The following is a 17,672-nucleotide window of genomic DNA, read 5'->3' on the forward strand; positions in this document are numbered from 1 at the left end:
GATGGTAAGTCGAACTTTAAAGGCAGAGCATGAAATCCTTTCAAATACTCGCTCTGACACAGTCCTTATTTAAAACAGCATTGTTCTGGCAATAAAAAGGCAGCAAATTTGCATTTTAAACCCCCCAAACTTTTAGGTAACATTTCAGAATTATCACTCACCATCACCTAATTGACTTTTTTATGGGGAACTGGGTCCTATACTTTTCCTGTGCCAAAAGTGGAATTTCAAAATGTGGTATTGAAATATAAACTGCTTTTCCACTCCTGATGTAAACAAACTCAATCTGTGCACCTGTCCCTCGCTTGCCTGGTCAGTCAAGGCAAGGTACTACTCAAGCTCCCTAAAAATACCTACAACCACTCCTCATTACTAGCTAGATGAGAAGGCCAGGCCAAAGACTGAAAAACAGATTAGCTGGCTGCAAGCTTGGCATTAGAAACCTCTGTAAACAAGTACGCACTAACTGCTCTCAGGGCAAGATTAAGAGGTTTCATAACCAAGAAAAAGAAAGTAAGGCTTACAATAATTCTAAATTTAGCACTGTACTGAACCCTATTATGCTCTCCCTGCAAAGAGGGACAGAAAAAAACCAAAGGGATTCATCAAAAATAGGTAAGCACACTTTCTTAGAACATCTGTGATTAGTTATTTTTCAGCAGCAGATTCCTAGTCCAGTCTTGGTAAGAGTAGACAGGACACTTGGTAAGACAATGTGTCACTTTTTAGAGTGTTTATGCAGGTAAACAAATTGGTCTTTTCTGGGTTTTGTTGTACTGGGAGTTTTTGTTGTGAATTTTGTGTTGTTCTGGAGGGTTTTTTGGGTGGTATTTATTGTTTGTGGGTTGGGGCTTTTTAGGGTTTGTTTTATTTGCAGTTTTAGTTTTGGTTGTTTGTTGTATTTTTTTAACTTCCACAGATTTCAGACCACTCTGAAATGCCATGAAGGCTTCAAAAAAGTACATTAATGACATGGTGAAGAGAAAAAACATGTCCCTGAGTCCAGATCCAATAAGATAAACTCACAAAAAATTTGAAACTAAGGCTTAATAAACTCTTGTCCTCTTGTCTTAAATATACATTATGTAGCTAGCACATGAATCCTTATGTGCAAGAAAAGGAAGTCAGCTTCATATAGTTAGCTCATTTCACAAACCAGTACACGGATTTCAGAAAAACTAACCTCCTGATTCCCTGGTTTCCTCCATTTGAATACATGTACTGGTTAAGGAGAGACTGACTACCAGCTTCTCACTTAAACAGGGACCCAGAGGCAGCTCTGCTGTTTCTCATTATCCCTTCAGTAACTGACTTTACACATCTCAACAGGAAGAACCGTGACAAAGTTACATGTCACTGTTTACTGCACTATCTTCTGGGTCTTTAAAAATAAAACAAGCCACCAAACACAAAATAGTGAAAACTCAAAAGCACAGTGTATCAGCATCCTACTTGAAATTTACAGTATTAACATGAATTTATGCATCTGCTTCATGCTTTGATTCATTCACAAGAAATTTCTGATACTGACAGCTTTTCAAACTTACGTGCTCAGTTGAAATCTAACAAAATTTTTTATATTATTATAAATTCCTTTACCCTCTTCAATTGCAGACCTGCAATTAAAAACAAATATTACATTACAATACAAGTGAATCTACTGCCAAGAAAAGCTTAAAACAAACCATAAAAAGTATTAATTTAAGCAGCAATAAAACCAGCAAGAAACAAATGGAGCTGAGGTTCTTTTAACTTTGGCAGTCATTGTTTTTCATCTTGACTATAAGAACTCAAACTATTCTGTGATTGTGAATAATCCTAAGTTATTTTTTCCAGATGTTTAACTTTGAAAATGTAATTATTAGAGTAAGATTTCCTCTATGTTCAAAATTCACAACCATCTTTGATCTAAATTAAGTCAGATAATTAAAAAAAAAAAACAAACCAACAAAACCCAAAAGGTCAACAACTCCCCCCCCACACACACACTTTAAAAAACCCCAGAAATACAGCATGGTTTTAGAGGACCATGTATTCCTCCTGTACCAGAATGAAATATGTACAGACCATCTTCACAATCCCTTGCATGTGTCACAACTTGCCTATCACATTATCACAATTACTGCAGTGAGAAAGGATTTTCTGGTACCCAAATCAAGCCTGCTTTGCTGCAAATGAAACAGATTTTTTTCTTACACTCCCCCAATACTTAAACAGCATTCCTTCAGTGACTTAAAAATAATTAAAAGGGTGGGGGAAATATGTAAAACTATGGAAGCTCATACTTCTTTTTTTCCTTAGCATTCACCACACTTCTCTCTCTCCTACTGAGAACTCTCTTGATGAAGTGAGCAAAATTGGATAACACAGTCCAGCAAAAACCTCACCAAGTCCATGTAAAGTACTTACTACAGATGTCCTTCCTATGTACTCTTCTGCCTATGTTAAAATGATTCCCTTCTCTGTTATGTTTTTGCATAACAGCACATTTCTGTTGGCTGAATTAGTGTGACAACCTCAGATCATCTTCTGACATACTGCTACATAGGTAGATTTTCTTATACTGTACTTCTCCATTTCACTTCTTCCCAAGGGTTAAATGTCATACTTTTGGAACTGAAGTGTTCTGAGAGCGATACATAATTTCAAAATGACAGCAGTTCAGCTCTGTCAACAATCACTACCTTCAAAAGTCAGATGAATTAAAGTCAAAATAGGAAAAGTTTAGCTAAGCTCTTTTTGAAATACACCAACCAAAAATGAACAAGTACAAACAGCTCGTTACCAGAAACTAATAACCTATTTTCATCTGTGATATCTAAATAGTTAATATTTTTTTTCCTTTTCTCAAATCACCACATTTAAGAGTTGAAAACAAACAGATCTACATAATCTTGAGTGGAATGCTGTCATTTTTTCATTAGTTTTATGCTTCTGAAGTACAAAATTGAATGAAATTTACTAACTGCTAATAGACTCACAATTTCACCTCAGTTATGTTTCCAAACATGCTAATACTCCTGACTGAGCAGAAAACTCATTTACAGCCGCTATAAGCTCACTTACAACTTCAGGAAAACTTCTATTTGTTTAACCCAGGCAACATCTCATTAAACTATACAGTACAAGATATGTACATAAAGGCCACTTACATTATTGTCTGAAAATCATCATCCACGAGGATCATATCTGCTGCCTCTTTACAAACATCTGTCCCAGTTTGTCCCATGGCTACACCAATATCTGCAGCCTTCAGAGCAACAGCATCATTCACTCCATCTCCTGTCATAGCTACCACAGCACCATTATTTTGCAGGGACTAAAGAGAGGGAAAAGAACTTAAATCAGGGATTGAAATAACCCATCCTATAAAATTATTCTAGATACAAGGTTTGTGTCACTGCTCCACCTCCCCCATTTCTTATAGCTGCACTATAATGTCCTAAAGAAAAAAGCAGCTGCTTCTGTTCTACAGATTTTGGGTTAAACTTCCATTTATATATTCAGACAGCCTAAATTTTAAAGCTGGGGTATATAAAAATGTGCCTTTAGGGGAAAGAAAAACATGCTAGAGAAAGATAGGAGATATTGTATTTCCATATTACCATTATGACCTTCTTATAAGTCTTGCATGCATCCCTATGGTCTCAGTGTTTTGACTTCTCCTTATTGTTACTTTTCTGATTTTTCCAATTGTTACACTGAGTCCCTCCTTCTTTGCTACCTTCTTTTGTTAACTTTTGAATAGAGGCATTGCCACAGATTTGGCTTGAAATTCATTCCCTTTTATCGCATCTGACAAGTATCAGAAATATGATTCTTTCAAGCTCCTAGTTGAATTGTGTCACTGCAACATGACAAAATCTGAATCAATCCCCAGCTCCCTACATAGAAGAAAGCACAACGTTACCCACCTACTCCTTGTGGGCACTACGCATTTTTCTAGGTAATATTTTCAAGTACACTTCACTGCCAAATCAGATGCACATCTGATTTCATCTTGACACACTGCATAGTTTAGTGTGTAGTATAGTTAGTGTAGCATTAGAGTTTAAGTAAAGGCAGCATAGGCAATACCCACAGCAACAGTCCAGCATTTGAGCCTCTGTAAGACGTACCTTTATAATTTTCAATTTATGTCGGGGACTGGCTCTGTAGAATACTGCAACCTGTTAAAAGAGTAATGAAGTAGTGGTGAAAATTTCAGATATGTAAAGAATTGCATTGGATTCTCTTAAGGTAGAGGGTAAAAATAAAATCAAAGGCCAACTGTATTCTTGTTAGCTCTTAAGCTGAAGCAACAGTGAGCTGTGTTTTTAATTGAATGAAATAATTAATTTTAGAGAAGATTCAAAGTGTGTTCTGGTAAACAAAGTTAGTGCTACTTATTTCAAGACAGAAAGTGCAACTTAAAAGCCTTCTAAAATAATGAAGCAACTGAGGTATAATGGCTTGCTGCTGGCATTCCTGACTAAATTCATGCAGGCAATTGTGGTGCTGACTCTACAATCAACATCCTTTTTCCTTGTCAGCACAAGTGACAAGCTACTCAGGATATTTCAGTTTTACTACTTTATAGCATATTATTAACAATTGAACTTTTAAAGATAATTAAAAATTCAGATTTTTTTTTCGGATTTTTCTTGGTCTCTGGACTTCTCTGTAAATTGAAATTTGAGCATGTGGAATTTAGTTTTCCATAATATCCATACAGTTAGCATTTTTCCTTTTTAAGAAACCTGACAAAAGAGCTAGATTTCTCACCAATCAGTTTAGACTGTATACAGCTATCAATCTTATCAGTTGATTTTAATTCCTAGTAAGATTTTAAGCAAACACCTAGAAAGGCAATTGGATCAAAGGTCAAACACGTGTAAGTAAATTTGTATCTATTTCAGTTATTTAATGTGGACAGCCCTTAAGAACAAGTATTACCACATAAACCAAAAATTACTGTTTGTCACACAGTTCTTGCTTTTTCCCAGTTTCTGTGAGTCACTAAGAAAAGACAGAAAGCTGACATTCACATTTCTTGAATGCAAATATTGGCTTTTGGCTTGCTTACACTAGGCTCAAGCATGCTGCAGTCTAATTTTGTAGTCCTTTGCAAACAGAGCAGCATTTTGATGCAAGAATTTTGCAACACAGCTAAACCTGAACCTCTATTGCATTTGATTATGTCTTCACATTCATAACCTGAACACTGGTTAATCCATTTAGTTATTTAGTTATTTTAAAAGTATTAAGCAGTAACTTAATAAATAGACCCTTTCAAAATTCCCAACTAGTGAACTCAGATCGATCAAAATCATTAAAAACACAGACAAGTCTTATAAATTACAAAAGAATGGACTGTCTGAACATGCAGACTCTAAGAGTATATAAATGAACTGAGTTGCTCAGAAATAAAATGGCCTAAAAATACAAAAAAGTGATGTTCACTAAGAGGTGGCAAAATGAAAGTTAAAGATAAAAAACCCCTGAATCATTAAAAGAGACAGAAGCAATTTATTCTTTATCTTTTTATATCTAGAAAGATAACTGTGTAAGTTGAAAGAAATAGATTTTCATATTGGTCATATGTCAGACCAAATATACTTATTAGAAAAATATTATTTGTCACTCTGAAATTACATTTTATCTTGCCACAGAAGAAAGAGCACTTCTCAATATGTAAATGTATCCTTTGCCACATTCAGTTAGTAGTACATCAAAACAAACCTTTGGTGTTATTTGAGAAAGCTGCTGAATATCCAAATCATCTATCTCTTCTCCAGAGATTGCCTGTGAATTTTTGGAATACAATCCTAGTCGACTAGCTGTAAAAAAATAATGAAAAACCTTATTATAATAATTTACCATTTTAACACATTAAGTGCCCTTTTTTTTTCCTAATCCTAATATTTTCTGCAGTGTTTCAGATTTGAAATACCCGGAGCAGAACATCTTCCTACATTATTGATTCAGTATGTTGGAGTAAATTAGATGAACTCTTGAGTAACAACAACATGCTACAAAGTCTGTCCTAAATCAGATATTTATTTGCTTCGTCTTTTTAGGTCTAAAGGTCTGTAGTTGATTCTGTCAGGTGTCATATAAACAAAAAGAGGATCTCAGTCCTCTCAAAGAACTTACAGTCCAGAAATAACAGACAGAAAATAAAAAATAACATGAGGGAGAAAAGGGAAAGAAAAAAAATCTCTGATAAAATACTCTGAGTTAGGGGGTTTACTCTTCTCGTGCACACTCAACTGCTCATCATCCTGTTTGCAAAGAATTCTTATTCTGGCTAAAGTGCTTGTTCTTTAATGCATTTTATTGTAAAAAGAAGTTAAGTAGTTTGTTTATATATTTATTAATAATACTTAAGTTTCAAAGGACAAAACTGTACTAGACAGCACTGAAGTGCCATACATCATTACTCCTCATCACTGGCTCTTCTAGTTCATCCCTGCTGTCAGAGACAGGCACCCAAAGCTGAGAGCAGGCAGGGTGGTGGTGGTGATGTAACAGTAAGAATCAGAAATCAAGCATATGTAATAAGTAAACAACATGAAAAAATACAGTTTCAAACAGCCAAAGTCATATGTTAACCAAACTGGAAAAACTGCTATTCAAGCTGAAACCAAAGTAACTTCAGGTTAGGGTCATGGGTTTTTTGGGTCTTTTCCCCTGTTAACTCCACACTGCCATACATTAACCCAAAATACAGAACTCACAAATGTTAAAGACTTAATACAAACACTTCCTAACAATTAGCTAAGCAGAAAACACGAAAATATGAAAGGAAGTGAACTATTTATACCAATGGCAACTGCAGTTTCCTGTGAATCTCCAGTAACCATTTTTATTGCAACTCCTGAGGTGATGAGTGTAGTAACAGCTTCTTTTACACCAGTCCGCGGGGGATCGATTATTCCCACAAGCCCCAAAAAAGTCAGCTGCCCTAACTCAGGACCAGAAGCTAAGGCCAGAACTTTAAGAAGAAAAAGAAAAATGTTAAGATTTGAAATGAATGTTTACATCAGCATTTAAAACAACTGTTTCTAACTAACAGGCCAGCATGAAGCAAAGGGCTAGAATTCATATTTTCCTTTTTTTTAAACCTTGGTAGTAGCAGTGCTGAGCATTCACAATAGCCTACTTATGTTACACTCTTGTCTTCTAAAGAGCTCCTTACCAAACAGCCAGGTTTGAAACAGAACTTTCCTATTTATTCTCATCTGAAAGTGTTTATATTTTGACTGTGTGGAAAGAGAACCACATCTAGCTTTGTGATTTCTCTGTGCGTTTCTTTTATGCATTAGGATGAAAGAGAGGATCAGTTACCATATTTATTTTCTGCTTTAGTTTTTTTTTACCTTTTGAGAGGCAGATCTCATTGAGTACATGCTGAATATTTTCTGGAATGTCTTTTCAAGTAGGATTCTTAATTCAAATATATTTAAATGTTACTAGAGTTCTAAGGAAAAAGCAAGTTTACTCTTTTCAAAGCATTACCCTTGATTTTTTTGACAGACAGAACAAATGACTATTCAAATAAAACAGCAAAAAAAATACCACTCCTAGTATATCCTCTCAGCTTCTAATAATTTGCATCTTAGGAATTTCCTGAGACACAGAGGACCCTTCCATTTAATTTTTTTTTTTTTTTTTAATTAAAGAGCTGTGGACTTCACAGCCTAGAGATCTCTTTACAGAGGCCAAGTAAAGCCAGTCATGTATAATCCTGGCCCATAATCAACTCTTGTCAATCATCTTGTGAAAAATATTTTGTTTTATCTAAAATTCTACACAGTTTGTTAACAGAGAAGATAATTCTAATAGCATCTCCTGACCTGCAATCAGTTGTGCTAGCCTAACTCATGAAGGTGACAGGAGTCAAAGTAATGGACAAATAAACACATTCACATTAAAAAAACCCCACAGGCATCCATAATAAGATATGCTAGCCATTAAATAGCAATGTACTGTTCAGTTATGGTCACATGCAAGAGATGACAGAAAGCAACAGTGCCCTTTCTCACCCCCTGCAGTTTAATCATGGTATTATACAGGCCTAAAAACTAAACACGGTGGCAACTTACTGAACAAAAAAACCCCAACCCACCAAACAAAAAAGATCCCAGTGTTTTGGGTTGCTCTTGCTTGTTGTTGTTGGTTTAGGTCTTTTTTTTAAACAACAAGCAGTGCCACTTAAATGAAATTGATATTTTGAGAGAGTTTTGAAACAGCCTTACCTCTAAGCCCTGCAGAACCCATAGACACCTTCTCTTGCTGGTATTGCTCTCTCTGCTGCTGCACCAGGGGTAGGCTCTGTCCCTTACAGTTATACGATGTACAGTATCTAATGACTTGTTCATAAGCACCTTTCATAAAGCAAACCTCAGGTTTGTCCTAAAAGAAAAAAAGAGCTGCTGTGTGCACACGTGTACATGCATTAACTACACATACACAAGTGCATACACACATGGATACATAAGAATGACACGTGTGTGCTTTTGTTAACAATCTTAAGAACATAATGCAACTCAAACTTCCACTTCTAACATAAAAATCCGTTCTTTTGAGTGGCTCTAGACAGTGTGCATTCAAGAGTGGTAAAGTCAAAAGAGCCAAGCTAATAATCAATATCTCATTTCAGCAGACATCAGACACAGGCACTGCAAGTCACAGTTTACAGATTAAGAGGCTATGCAAAGGACAGAAATTCAACCTACACAGGACATTAGACCTGAAAGACCTTAAGCTCCTCATCAGATCAGCTGCACAGATCATTGAACACCCCTTCCATTCTTGTACAAGGCCTAATAACTCTAATATTTTCCAGACAGCCATCTAGCCTTGATATGATGATATCATGGGACTGAGTGTCCACCAGCTACCCCAAACACTTAACTCCAATGCGAAATAAACTCATTCCTTCTCCTTCCCCCTTTCCATTAAGAACTGCTGCCTCAGCTATATTTCCAATCACTGATCACTCATCTTCTCTCCAGCTGAACAAAAAAGCTCTTTTTTAATATACCTATTTTCTTCCTGTGACGTTATTTATATGCACAGCAGTCAAGTTACCTCAATCTTTGATGACAGGCTTAAGAGAGTTCCAAGTTTCTAAATCTACTGTATTTTCTCAGTCTTCAAATAATTTATGTTCTCTTTCAATCTGTTATTAATTTTCCAACATTCTTTTAAAATTGCTGATCCCAAAACACAGGCACAGTAACTCTTTATATGGATAAAATCCTTATCAATTTCTGCTCTTTACAAAGACATGGATAATCAACAATATAACCCATATAGCTAAAAGGAGTCAAATACTTTCTTTCCAAAGCAGATTTTACAGTGATACTGGAACACTGTCAGCAAGCCTGTTTTGAACTGAAGTACTGGAAGATTTTTTTTTCCATAAATCCAATATAAGGTCTGTTGTTGCACATATTGTCTAGAAGGGTCCAGTTATCAGACTGGCAGTAATTATGTCAATACTTGTAACAAAAACATTTATATGGATCTAAATGAAACATGAATGCACATATGTATGTGAAAGTATGGGAAGACAGAAAAAGAGATTAAAGAGTGGGTTTTATTGATAATCCATGCCACTGTTGACATCAATAAAATTTGTCAACACTGGGGACGTGATGTCTGCATCAAACCAGAAACCCTGTGTTTTCAAACAAATGAAATTTTACTATCCAACATAAATGCATATTCTTGCTCTTAATTCATTATGTAACTATGCAGCACTGGAACAGCAGAATATTGGCAGAATTGCTTTGGATGTTTGAGAAGGAAGAAGAAGAAAGGAGAAATAGCTAAGTATACATTCAAGGTCTCAGTTTTCAAAGCACTTAAAATAATTTCCCAGGATGTCTTTTATGGAAATTATTTCTTGTGATTCTTGTGAAAAATGAAGATATTAAACAAGGTAGATAATCATCCTACAGAGCCAGTGCTCATGGAAACAGTGATTGAAGTTTACCTGCTGTGTTCTGTGAATGCATTTAACAGCCATCCATTTTTGTTCTGAGCTGAAGGGATATTCAGCCTTCCTTATGTAGTCTTCCTGGACTCCATCTAAACCCATCTGTATAAAACAGAAGCACCACCACAATGTCAGAACCTTTTCTTTTCAAGTACAAAATTTGATTACTTATTGAAACACCTTAGTTAGCAAACATCACTTAATTAAAGAACAATTTCATCTCCAAAGTTGCCTTTTGAACACATTGTTCCAATTTAGGTAGACTTCTTGACAAACTAGCACTGAAAACACATAGAAACTTCTTTCAGGCTTCAGTATGAGCCTTGCTACATTTCTCAGTAGCTGTAATGGGCGTGTCACAGCATTATACAAAAAACCAACAACAACTCCCCTCCCTTCCCAAAAGAAAAAAACCCAAACACTTCAGGCACAGTGGCCACAATTCAAAAGCCCCGCACTTAAGAGGCACTATAAATTCTGCAGTCACCAATACACCAGTTATCAACTTCCCTCTGCTACTGATGTGAAACTGGGAAAGAGACAGTACAGTCAATATTCAACAGGTGAATCAGTTTGTGGCAGGTAAAAAGACAGTACTAAGTGCAAAAAGATGAAAATAGAGATTTTACTTCACTCGTAAATTTTTTTTTTCTGATCCTTCAGAACGCCCAAGATTTACAAGAAAGAAACATAGGAGATGAGCAGTTGCAATACAAATCTAGGAGATCCAAAAGAGAAGAAAATGAGAAAAACAAAGCCACAACTTATTGCTACATATTTCCCACCTGCCATGAATCCAAAAATCACCATCAAGTACACACCTTCATAGCAAGTGCAATTAAAGCCCCTTCCGTTGGCTTCCCCATCAATGTGTTGTTTCTAATCAAAGCATCATTGCACACACAACCAGCCTAAAAGAGAAGGAAAGAGGAGAAAATAGAACACAAAGTAAATGCTATACAAAGCTCTTGTGCTACATCAACAGTTAAAACTCACCTTTCTTTCCAAGATCTTACCTCCACAATTTTGCTAATGGATGGGTTGTTATAACCATGAATAACTTCACCATCGAGCATCACTTCTCCAAACCTGTTATAACCTACTCCAGTAACCTGCAAGACAAGCAGCCAGAGGCAGCATGCAATGTAGTGTTCACCAGGTTAATTGCTCTCAGCTCTTTATCATAAACAACAGAAGAATTTGTTGTATGAAAAGGCCATTCATAATGCTGCTTTTACTCAGAGTGCATGAATTCTTCTTACTTAGCTTCTAATACTGCAACACTCTGAGTTCAATAAAATATATTAGAGACTAATTTCTTTAAGCAGTATCAATTTTGTTCCTCAGCATAAATGAATGTAGTCTATGTTGTTTCCTTACAGTATTAGGCATGCTTTCTTTTTTCTTCTTTCCTTTGCTTTCTATTTTTTTCCTCCTATTTTTCTTTACCTTGATTAATAATGCATACCCCCTGCAGGGGAATGGAATTACAGAGCAGAGTCCTACTTCCATTGAGTTATTTAAAAAAAAAAAAAAAAAAACCACCAAAAAAAACCCCAGTTGAATAGCCTCTCAGTTATCCCTCAGAAAGGTGTTAAAACCAGTAAAATTGTATTTTTAGTGCATAAAAAACCAGGCATCCTGAAAAACTCTTCATATCTACAGCATTAACAGCCATTTTAAGTTCCCTTTCCGTTAGATGAAAGGAGTTGATTTGACCCAGATGCAACTGTGCTAGTAGCAGTATTCATACAGACTTCTAGCAATAAAAAAATAAGTATTAGAATATATAAGAAAATATAGGCAAATAACAGGAAACAATGTAAAAAATGCCAGTATTTTTGCTCGCAGAATAAAATGACAAGACTGTCTATTACCTCTATTGTGGAAACAAAACCTTGATCAAGGAGTTTGAGAATTTAAGAACTCGATTAAAACATTCCTATGAACCCACATGCACTTCCACACCTCACTGCTTTTCCATTCCTGCTGCTTTTGCTTCTCTTTTGTGGATTTACATCATTGGTCTTTCCAGCAACTCCCTAATCTCAACAATCGCTATTTCATGTCCTACTCCTACCTGCAAGTCCACCCATAATAAAAAAGCAAGAATGACACTGCATATTCAGTATGAATAGTTCACACAATAAACTGTCTTTTAGACAAAAAGTTGTATATCTCCACCTTAAATGTTTGGAATATGTAAATTTTAGGAGGGTTTTTTTGTACCTGAAACAGCAAAATAATCTCAACTTTCTGTACTGAAGAAAAACACAAACTTTCAACTTGTCTGTGTATCTTAGCATCTGTCTCTTATTGTGTGTGACCTACAGTCACCAAAAGTTTTAAGAACTTCACATATATTAAAAAACGCTTCTGTAGCCAGAGAAGGCTTGTATAGCACAGCTCAAAGGCTGCATACTAAATGATCTGAGGGACAGGACTTTAGTGCAATAAATTTATGCTTTCTTAACTGATACTTTACCTGAAGTATAGTCGAGCATGTTTCAGCTGATACACACAACAAAACAAAAAGGCAAATTCAAGTCTAAGTATCAGACCACATACCTCAGCATGCTGCCCATCAGAAGTAAAAATATGGGTAACAGTCATTTCATTCTTTGTCAGAGTTCCAGTTTTATCTGAACAAATGACATTGCAGCAACCTGAAATAACAAATTAACATTTATAAGACAATTCTTGTTTAGACCAATCTGAGTAACTAACAAAGAGAAAAGTATGCAAGCTGAGCAAATTTCTACAAATATTGCAGGTATCTGTGAATAAAAACAAGTGAGACAGAAAATTTTCAACTACTAATGAATAATTGCACAAGGTTCTTTGAGAGTTTGTCCAAAAAATAAAAAAAAAACCCTCCAAACTAATTTAAATCTGAAATTCACAATTTATACAAAATGCGTCCACTCACTACCTCTCCTTCATTTTATTCTGCTGTACCACAAGCTACATTACTGAAATCTCAATTGTGATTCCTGGTGAGGAGAAAAACTAAAAGTCTGCTTTACAGAAGTCATTCTTCTTTATTAAGAAGTACAACATGTATTTAACACTAGACACAATATTTGTGTTACACAAGTGTCACATTAGTAAGTCACAAGTGTGACTTACTAACAAACCTGCAAATTTTAATAAGCTTGAAGAGATAACAAAGATGTGAGATTTGCATACGCCTTTTTAACTCTGGAATGGAAATTCTGAGAGACTGTTGCAGCATCTTGACATTTCTAGACATGACAGCAGGAGCTGTACAAGCAACAAAAAACCTTGCAACACTAATGAAACTCTTCTAGAGGCACTGGAAAAAAAATTTCCAAATCTTCAAATCGCAAAAAGGAATTCAGATGCAGCAGAATTATTTAACTTAGTATTTTTATTTCTTTTCCATGTTCTGTGCTTTACATGTTTTATGCTCAGCCTGCATACAGAACTTCCTTAAATGTTCAAGTTTTTAAATGATTTTACATTCTAATAAGAGCAGCATAACATCCTGAAGGTGCATTATGATTACAAAGCTTTTTCTAATATTCAAATATGGGTTTTTCAACTTTCAATATAACTTCTAAATTTACACCAAAAAGTTTTCATTTAAAAAACATTTTACAAGTCTTACTTAACAAGAGCATCTTGTAGTACATCAGTTTAGTGCATTGCTAGCACAGCATGCTGTTAACTGGTGGATTTTTTATTTCTTCAAAAAAAGTAGTTAGAAGGCTCACAGAAACATCTCCCTGAATTGCTCCATTCAATTCAGGAATATTTTAAAGATGCCAACACGCTGCTAGCAAACTAATGTTTTCTCACTAGTCATCAATATTTCCTAACATTTACATCAAAAACACTATCTCTAAGTTAGTCCAGACATACCTAAAGTTTCAACAATAGGCAGCTTTTTTACAATAGCCCGTTTCTTTACCATTCTCATCACACCAAGGGCCAGTGTCACCGTTACCACAATTGGGAGTCCTTCAGGGATTGCAGCTACAGCCAAACTGTAATGAAAGTAAATACACAGATCTGTTTTTGAATGTCATAAAGGAAAACACAGTAATGATCAATTTAAAATTCAGAACATTGTTTCTGTAGCTGACTGGTCACTGATATTAAAACAGAAAGAAAGGAGCTGCCATGTGATTCTAGTTGTATAGCATTCATTATAAGAAACCCGCTGAAGACAGCAACAAATGAAATAAATTAGATCATTTCTACTCATTATTTATGCAAAAGTATGAAGAAATGTAGGGGAGAGGGAGAAATCAATTGTACATCTGTTTTGCCTACACAAAACACTAATTAGGGCTGCGCAAAGCAGCCCAGATTGTGAAGAATAAGTGTAGTCAGCACTAAACAGAACTGGGAAATGCCACCACTGATCCACAATTGCTACTGCCAGATCATGATGCGGCAGCAAATTAAGTGAGGGAATGGCCTTGAAGGTCATTTAAAAATAAACAAATAAAAATCTTGATGACAGTGGAAATGCTGAAAGAGGCAGTTCCTGGGTTTCTTTTCTCCCCTCCACAAATGCGTAATTCTTCAGCGTCTGATCCTGTCACTTCAAGAAACCTTTCTGCCTTATGCACAGCCCATGTAATCAGCAACCCAACAACTTTTCTAGGAGTATGGGTTAGACCATCAAAAGTCAGTGCTGTTCTCAGCAAACACACTGGGATTAAGTTTGCATAATATAGCAGAAGTTGAGATATTGAACTACATGACAAAGCTTGCAATAACTTTGTCATATGCCTTGTAAAATTACAGCTATTTTATTTACTCAGCAACAAAAATTCAAACTGTACAACTCTACTGCCTGTTTGCAGATGTTCCACAAGACACTCAGAAATCACCATAGGAATGTAAAGTTTAAGAGACTCACAAGAAGACACTGCATCATTAAAAATATGTATGAATTTGCTTTTCTATTTTCATTTTGAATTACTTACATGAAGTTAAGAGCAGTATATGCAAACATATATATAAAATAGATCACTAGCTTTCAAACACTTGCTGTAATGCATGATCTACTTTATTTCAAAACATAAATCTTACCTCACACCAATTGTGAACATATCAAGGATATGCTTTCCTTGCAACCAGCCAACTAACATAATAACTCCTATAAAGAAAACAGTCAAGGGGATAAATGTAAAACCAGCATGTACTGTGGCCTCATGGGGACAAGAAAAGATTCAAATAACCAGAACAAAGCTTACCATCGCACTACCTATAAAAAATATTATTTATTTCACTGCCATGATTCCATTAGTATGGCAAAGATGAAGAAAGTATCAGGCAGTCAAGTTGCCCAATCATATCTTTAAGTGAGGTACACACTTATGCACACCTTGAATCAGAATCCAAGAAACATTGCAATTTAAAAGGAAGTATTTGGAGTACAAAAAGTCAGTAAAGTACATTTGCAGAAAGAAGCAAGTAAACCCCCTTATGATTAGAGTTATGTCACACTATAATTTTCAGATGACAAGTGACATAAACTCAAAGTGACCAATGAAATCAGGAGCCAAAACATTTTTAGAGATTTAGTCTTTCATTTCCCAGGCCTCAACACTAGTTTCCATTAGATAATTTTTGCAATTATTTTACATAAATTATCTTACCTATTATACCAAAGGAATACAAGGAAAGCTGTTTTCCCAAGAGATCCATGCTCTTCTGCAGAGGTGTCTTTGGAGCCTTGATGAATTTCAAACAAGCAGCAGTAAACAAATGAACTGCACTACATTTTACTTCACAGATACAAAATTCAAGACAGTCAGTGAATAAGATGCAGTTATACCCTATGTTTCCATACATTTACTTTAGGAAAACAGACTGTTCTTTCACAGAATTCAATGAGATTAAAAAATACTTCAATGAAATCAAATATTTATTAGAAATATTGTTCTAGGGCTTTGTGATATCTGCAACAATAATATAAAAGGTCTTCTAAAAAATTTCATTATAAAAGCGAAACATCATGCCAACTACAAGCTACCAACTTCCTCCAAGACCAAGTAAGCTCTTGGTAGCAAGAATAAAACTGATTTTCAAAATACAGGCATTAAAGCCCTGAAAGGCCAGTTATATTTCAGAAGGATTTTTTTTAATCATCTACAGAAAATTCAGTTTTAGCAAAACAGCAAAACAAAAAATCTATGTAAATATTTAGACAGGTGCAGAGCATTATTTTCACAGTTAGTATCTTTAGGTCAGCTATGGATATTTTGTTGCACTGGATTCAATTACTATTTTCATGTCCAAGAGCTAAAAGATTTTCTTCACTAGAAGAAAGGGAAACACTGAAAGCAATGTATGTTTAACTAGGTTCCTATCGAACAAATTCAAAGTTTTAATGAATTAAATAGACACTTTCAAACTCTGTCTTTGCTTCTAAATATCTTCTCTTACCTCTTCTGCTTGCATCATTTTGAAAACCTCCCCAAATTCAGAGTTTTCTCCTGTTCCAATAACTATCCCCTAAAAAAACCAAAAAACAACAAAGATAAAGCCAAATCAAATCTGAAGTTTTCATGTTAGTAGTTGTTATTGGCAGATTTGACTCCAATCATGGGCAAATGCCATTTAGCTCAATAAAAATTTTAACTTGGTTTATGGAATTAGTTCTTGTCCCAAGAAGGGAATTTTTCCTAAAAAACCTTTTGTCTCAGTGAAACAAATTGCTTTTCTGTGCACTGCTGAAGTACTTACTAACTACCAGTAGCAAACGTCAAACTGGTAACACCTAACACCAGCCAGAACCGTATTTTCTGTTACACATTTTCAAACATGTGAGTGTAGCTCTAGACGTAAAACACCATAACCTAGACAGAGCAGTTTTATGTCACCTGCTCCCTATGAATTTGAGCTCTGATGGCCATAGTTTTCTTATTAAACTGGTGTATGAAAAAGCAGCAGTGAGAAAGCTCTGCAAAGTATCACATTAATCACCAGGAGGTAAACTTAAAAAATAAGAACTGCCTTCAAATATTTAAAACATGGAATATATTCTTCTCTCTCAATAATGATTTTACCTTTGCTTTTCCACATCTGACCAGTGTCCCCATGAAAGCAATATTGCTCCTAGAAGTAAGGTCTCCATTGGTTGCTGCTGGCTGAGGAGCTGTAGATTTAGAGCAAGGAGCTGTCTCACCTGTGAGACTGGATTCATCAATAGAAAGGTCCACAGCCTTTGAAAACAAAATAGATAAAAAACCATTACAATATTTTGTAAGTATTTGGAAGTGTAAAGGTAAGTTTCACAATTTTGACCATTAAAATATAACCAATTTATTAATATGATAAGGAGACGTGTCAGTATTTTAAGGATCAACAGGGCAACAAGCACTCCTACAAAGCTCTCACCAGAGTCAAAGATGGAAGATGAAGATGCCACTTTGCTACTGTTCAAATTTAGCCACTAGCTCTGAAATTTTTATCACCACTACCAAAATGAATTGTGTTTCAAGTCTACAATGTTATAGTTATGTTAGTTTTTGATTCAATATGCTGGCTTTAGAGAAGATGATGAGAAAACTTGATGGACCACTTATTAACATACAGAAAACCTAGGCCAGAAAAGATCTGCAAATTCATTTTAAAAATCAAGATTTTCCCCAAAAAATGAGACCAGTGCGGAAAAGTTTTCACTTGTACAAATGCCTTCCCA

General features: G+C 35.3%; 1 protein-coding gene across 6 annotated transcripts in view; it reads right to left on the bottom strand.

Moving 5' to 3' along the window:
- ATP2C1 (ATPase secretory pathway Ca2+ transporting 1) overlaps positions 1-17,672 on the bottom strand; it is a 67,314-nt gene that overhangs the window by 8,864 nt on the left and 40,778 nt on the right. For all 6 annotated transcript variants that reach the window (XM_068205385.1, XM_068205391.1, XM_068205400.1 and 3 more), the window contains 15 exons: positions 17,038-17,193; positions 16,415-16,483; positions 15,625-15,700; positions 15,056-15,122; positions 13,874-13,998; positions 12,557-12,654; positions 11,005-11,100; positions 10,810-10,899; positions 9,986-10,090; positions 8,241-8,397; positions 6,806-6,976; positions 5,722-5,819; positions 4,119-4,169; positions 3,153-3,319; positions 1,548-1,616 (listed from right to left, as the gene is read on the bottom strand). In XM_068205385.1, coding sequence (XP_068061486.1) covers positions 1,548-1,616; positions 3,153-3,319; positions 4,119-4,169; positions 5,722-5,819; positions 6,806-6,976; positions 8,241-8,397; positions 9,986-10,090; positions 10,810-10,899; positions 11,005-11,100; positions 12,557-12,654; positions 13,874-13,998; positions 15,056-15,122; positions 15,625-15,700; positions 16,415-16,483; positions 17,038-17,193 — 1,595 coding nt within the window. The remainder of the gene's footprint in view (positions 1-1,547; positions 1,617-3,152; positions 3,320-4,118; positions 4,170-5,721; positions 5,820-6,805; positions 6,977-8,240; positions 8,398-9,985; positions 10,091-10,809; positions 10,900-11,004; positions 11,101-12,556; positions 12,655-13,873; positions 13,999-15,055; positions 15,123-15,624; positions 15,701-16,414; positions 16,484-17,037; positions 17,194-17,672) is intronic.

The sequence above is a fragment of the Anomalospiza imberbis genome, chromosome 1, assembly GCF_031753505.1.
Source record: "Anomalospiza imberbis isolate Cuckoo-Finch-1a 21T00152 chromosome 1, ASM3175350v1, whole genome shotgun sequence".
NCBI classification, from domain to species: Eukaryota; Metazoa; Chordata; class Aves; order Passeriformes; family Viduidae; genus Anomalospiza; species Anomalospiza imberbis.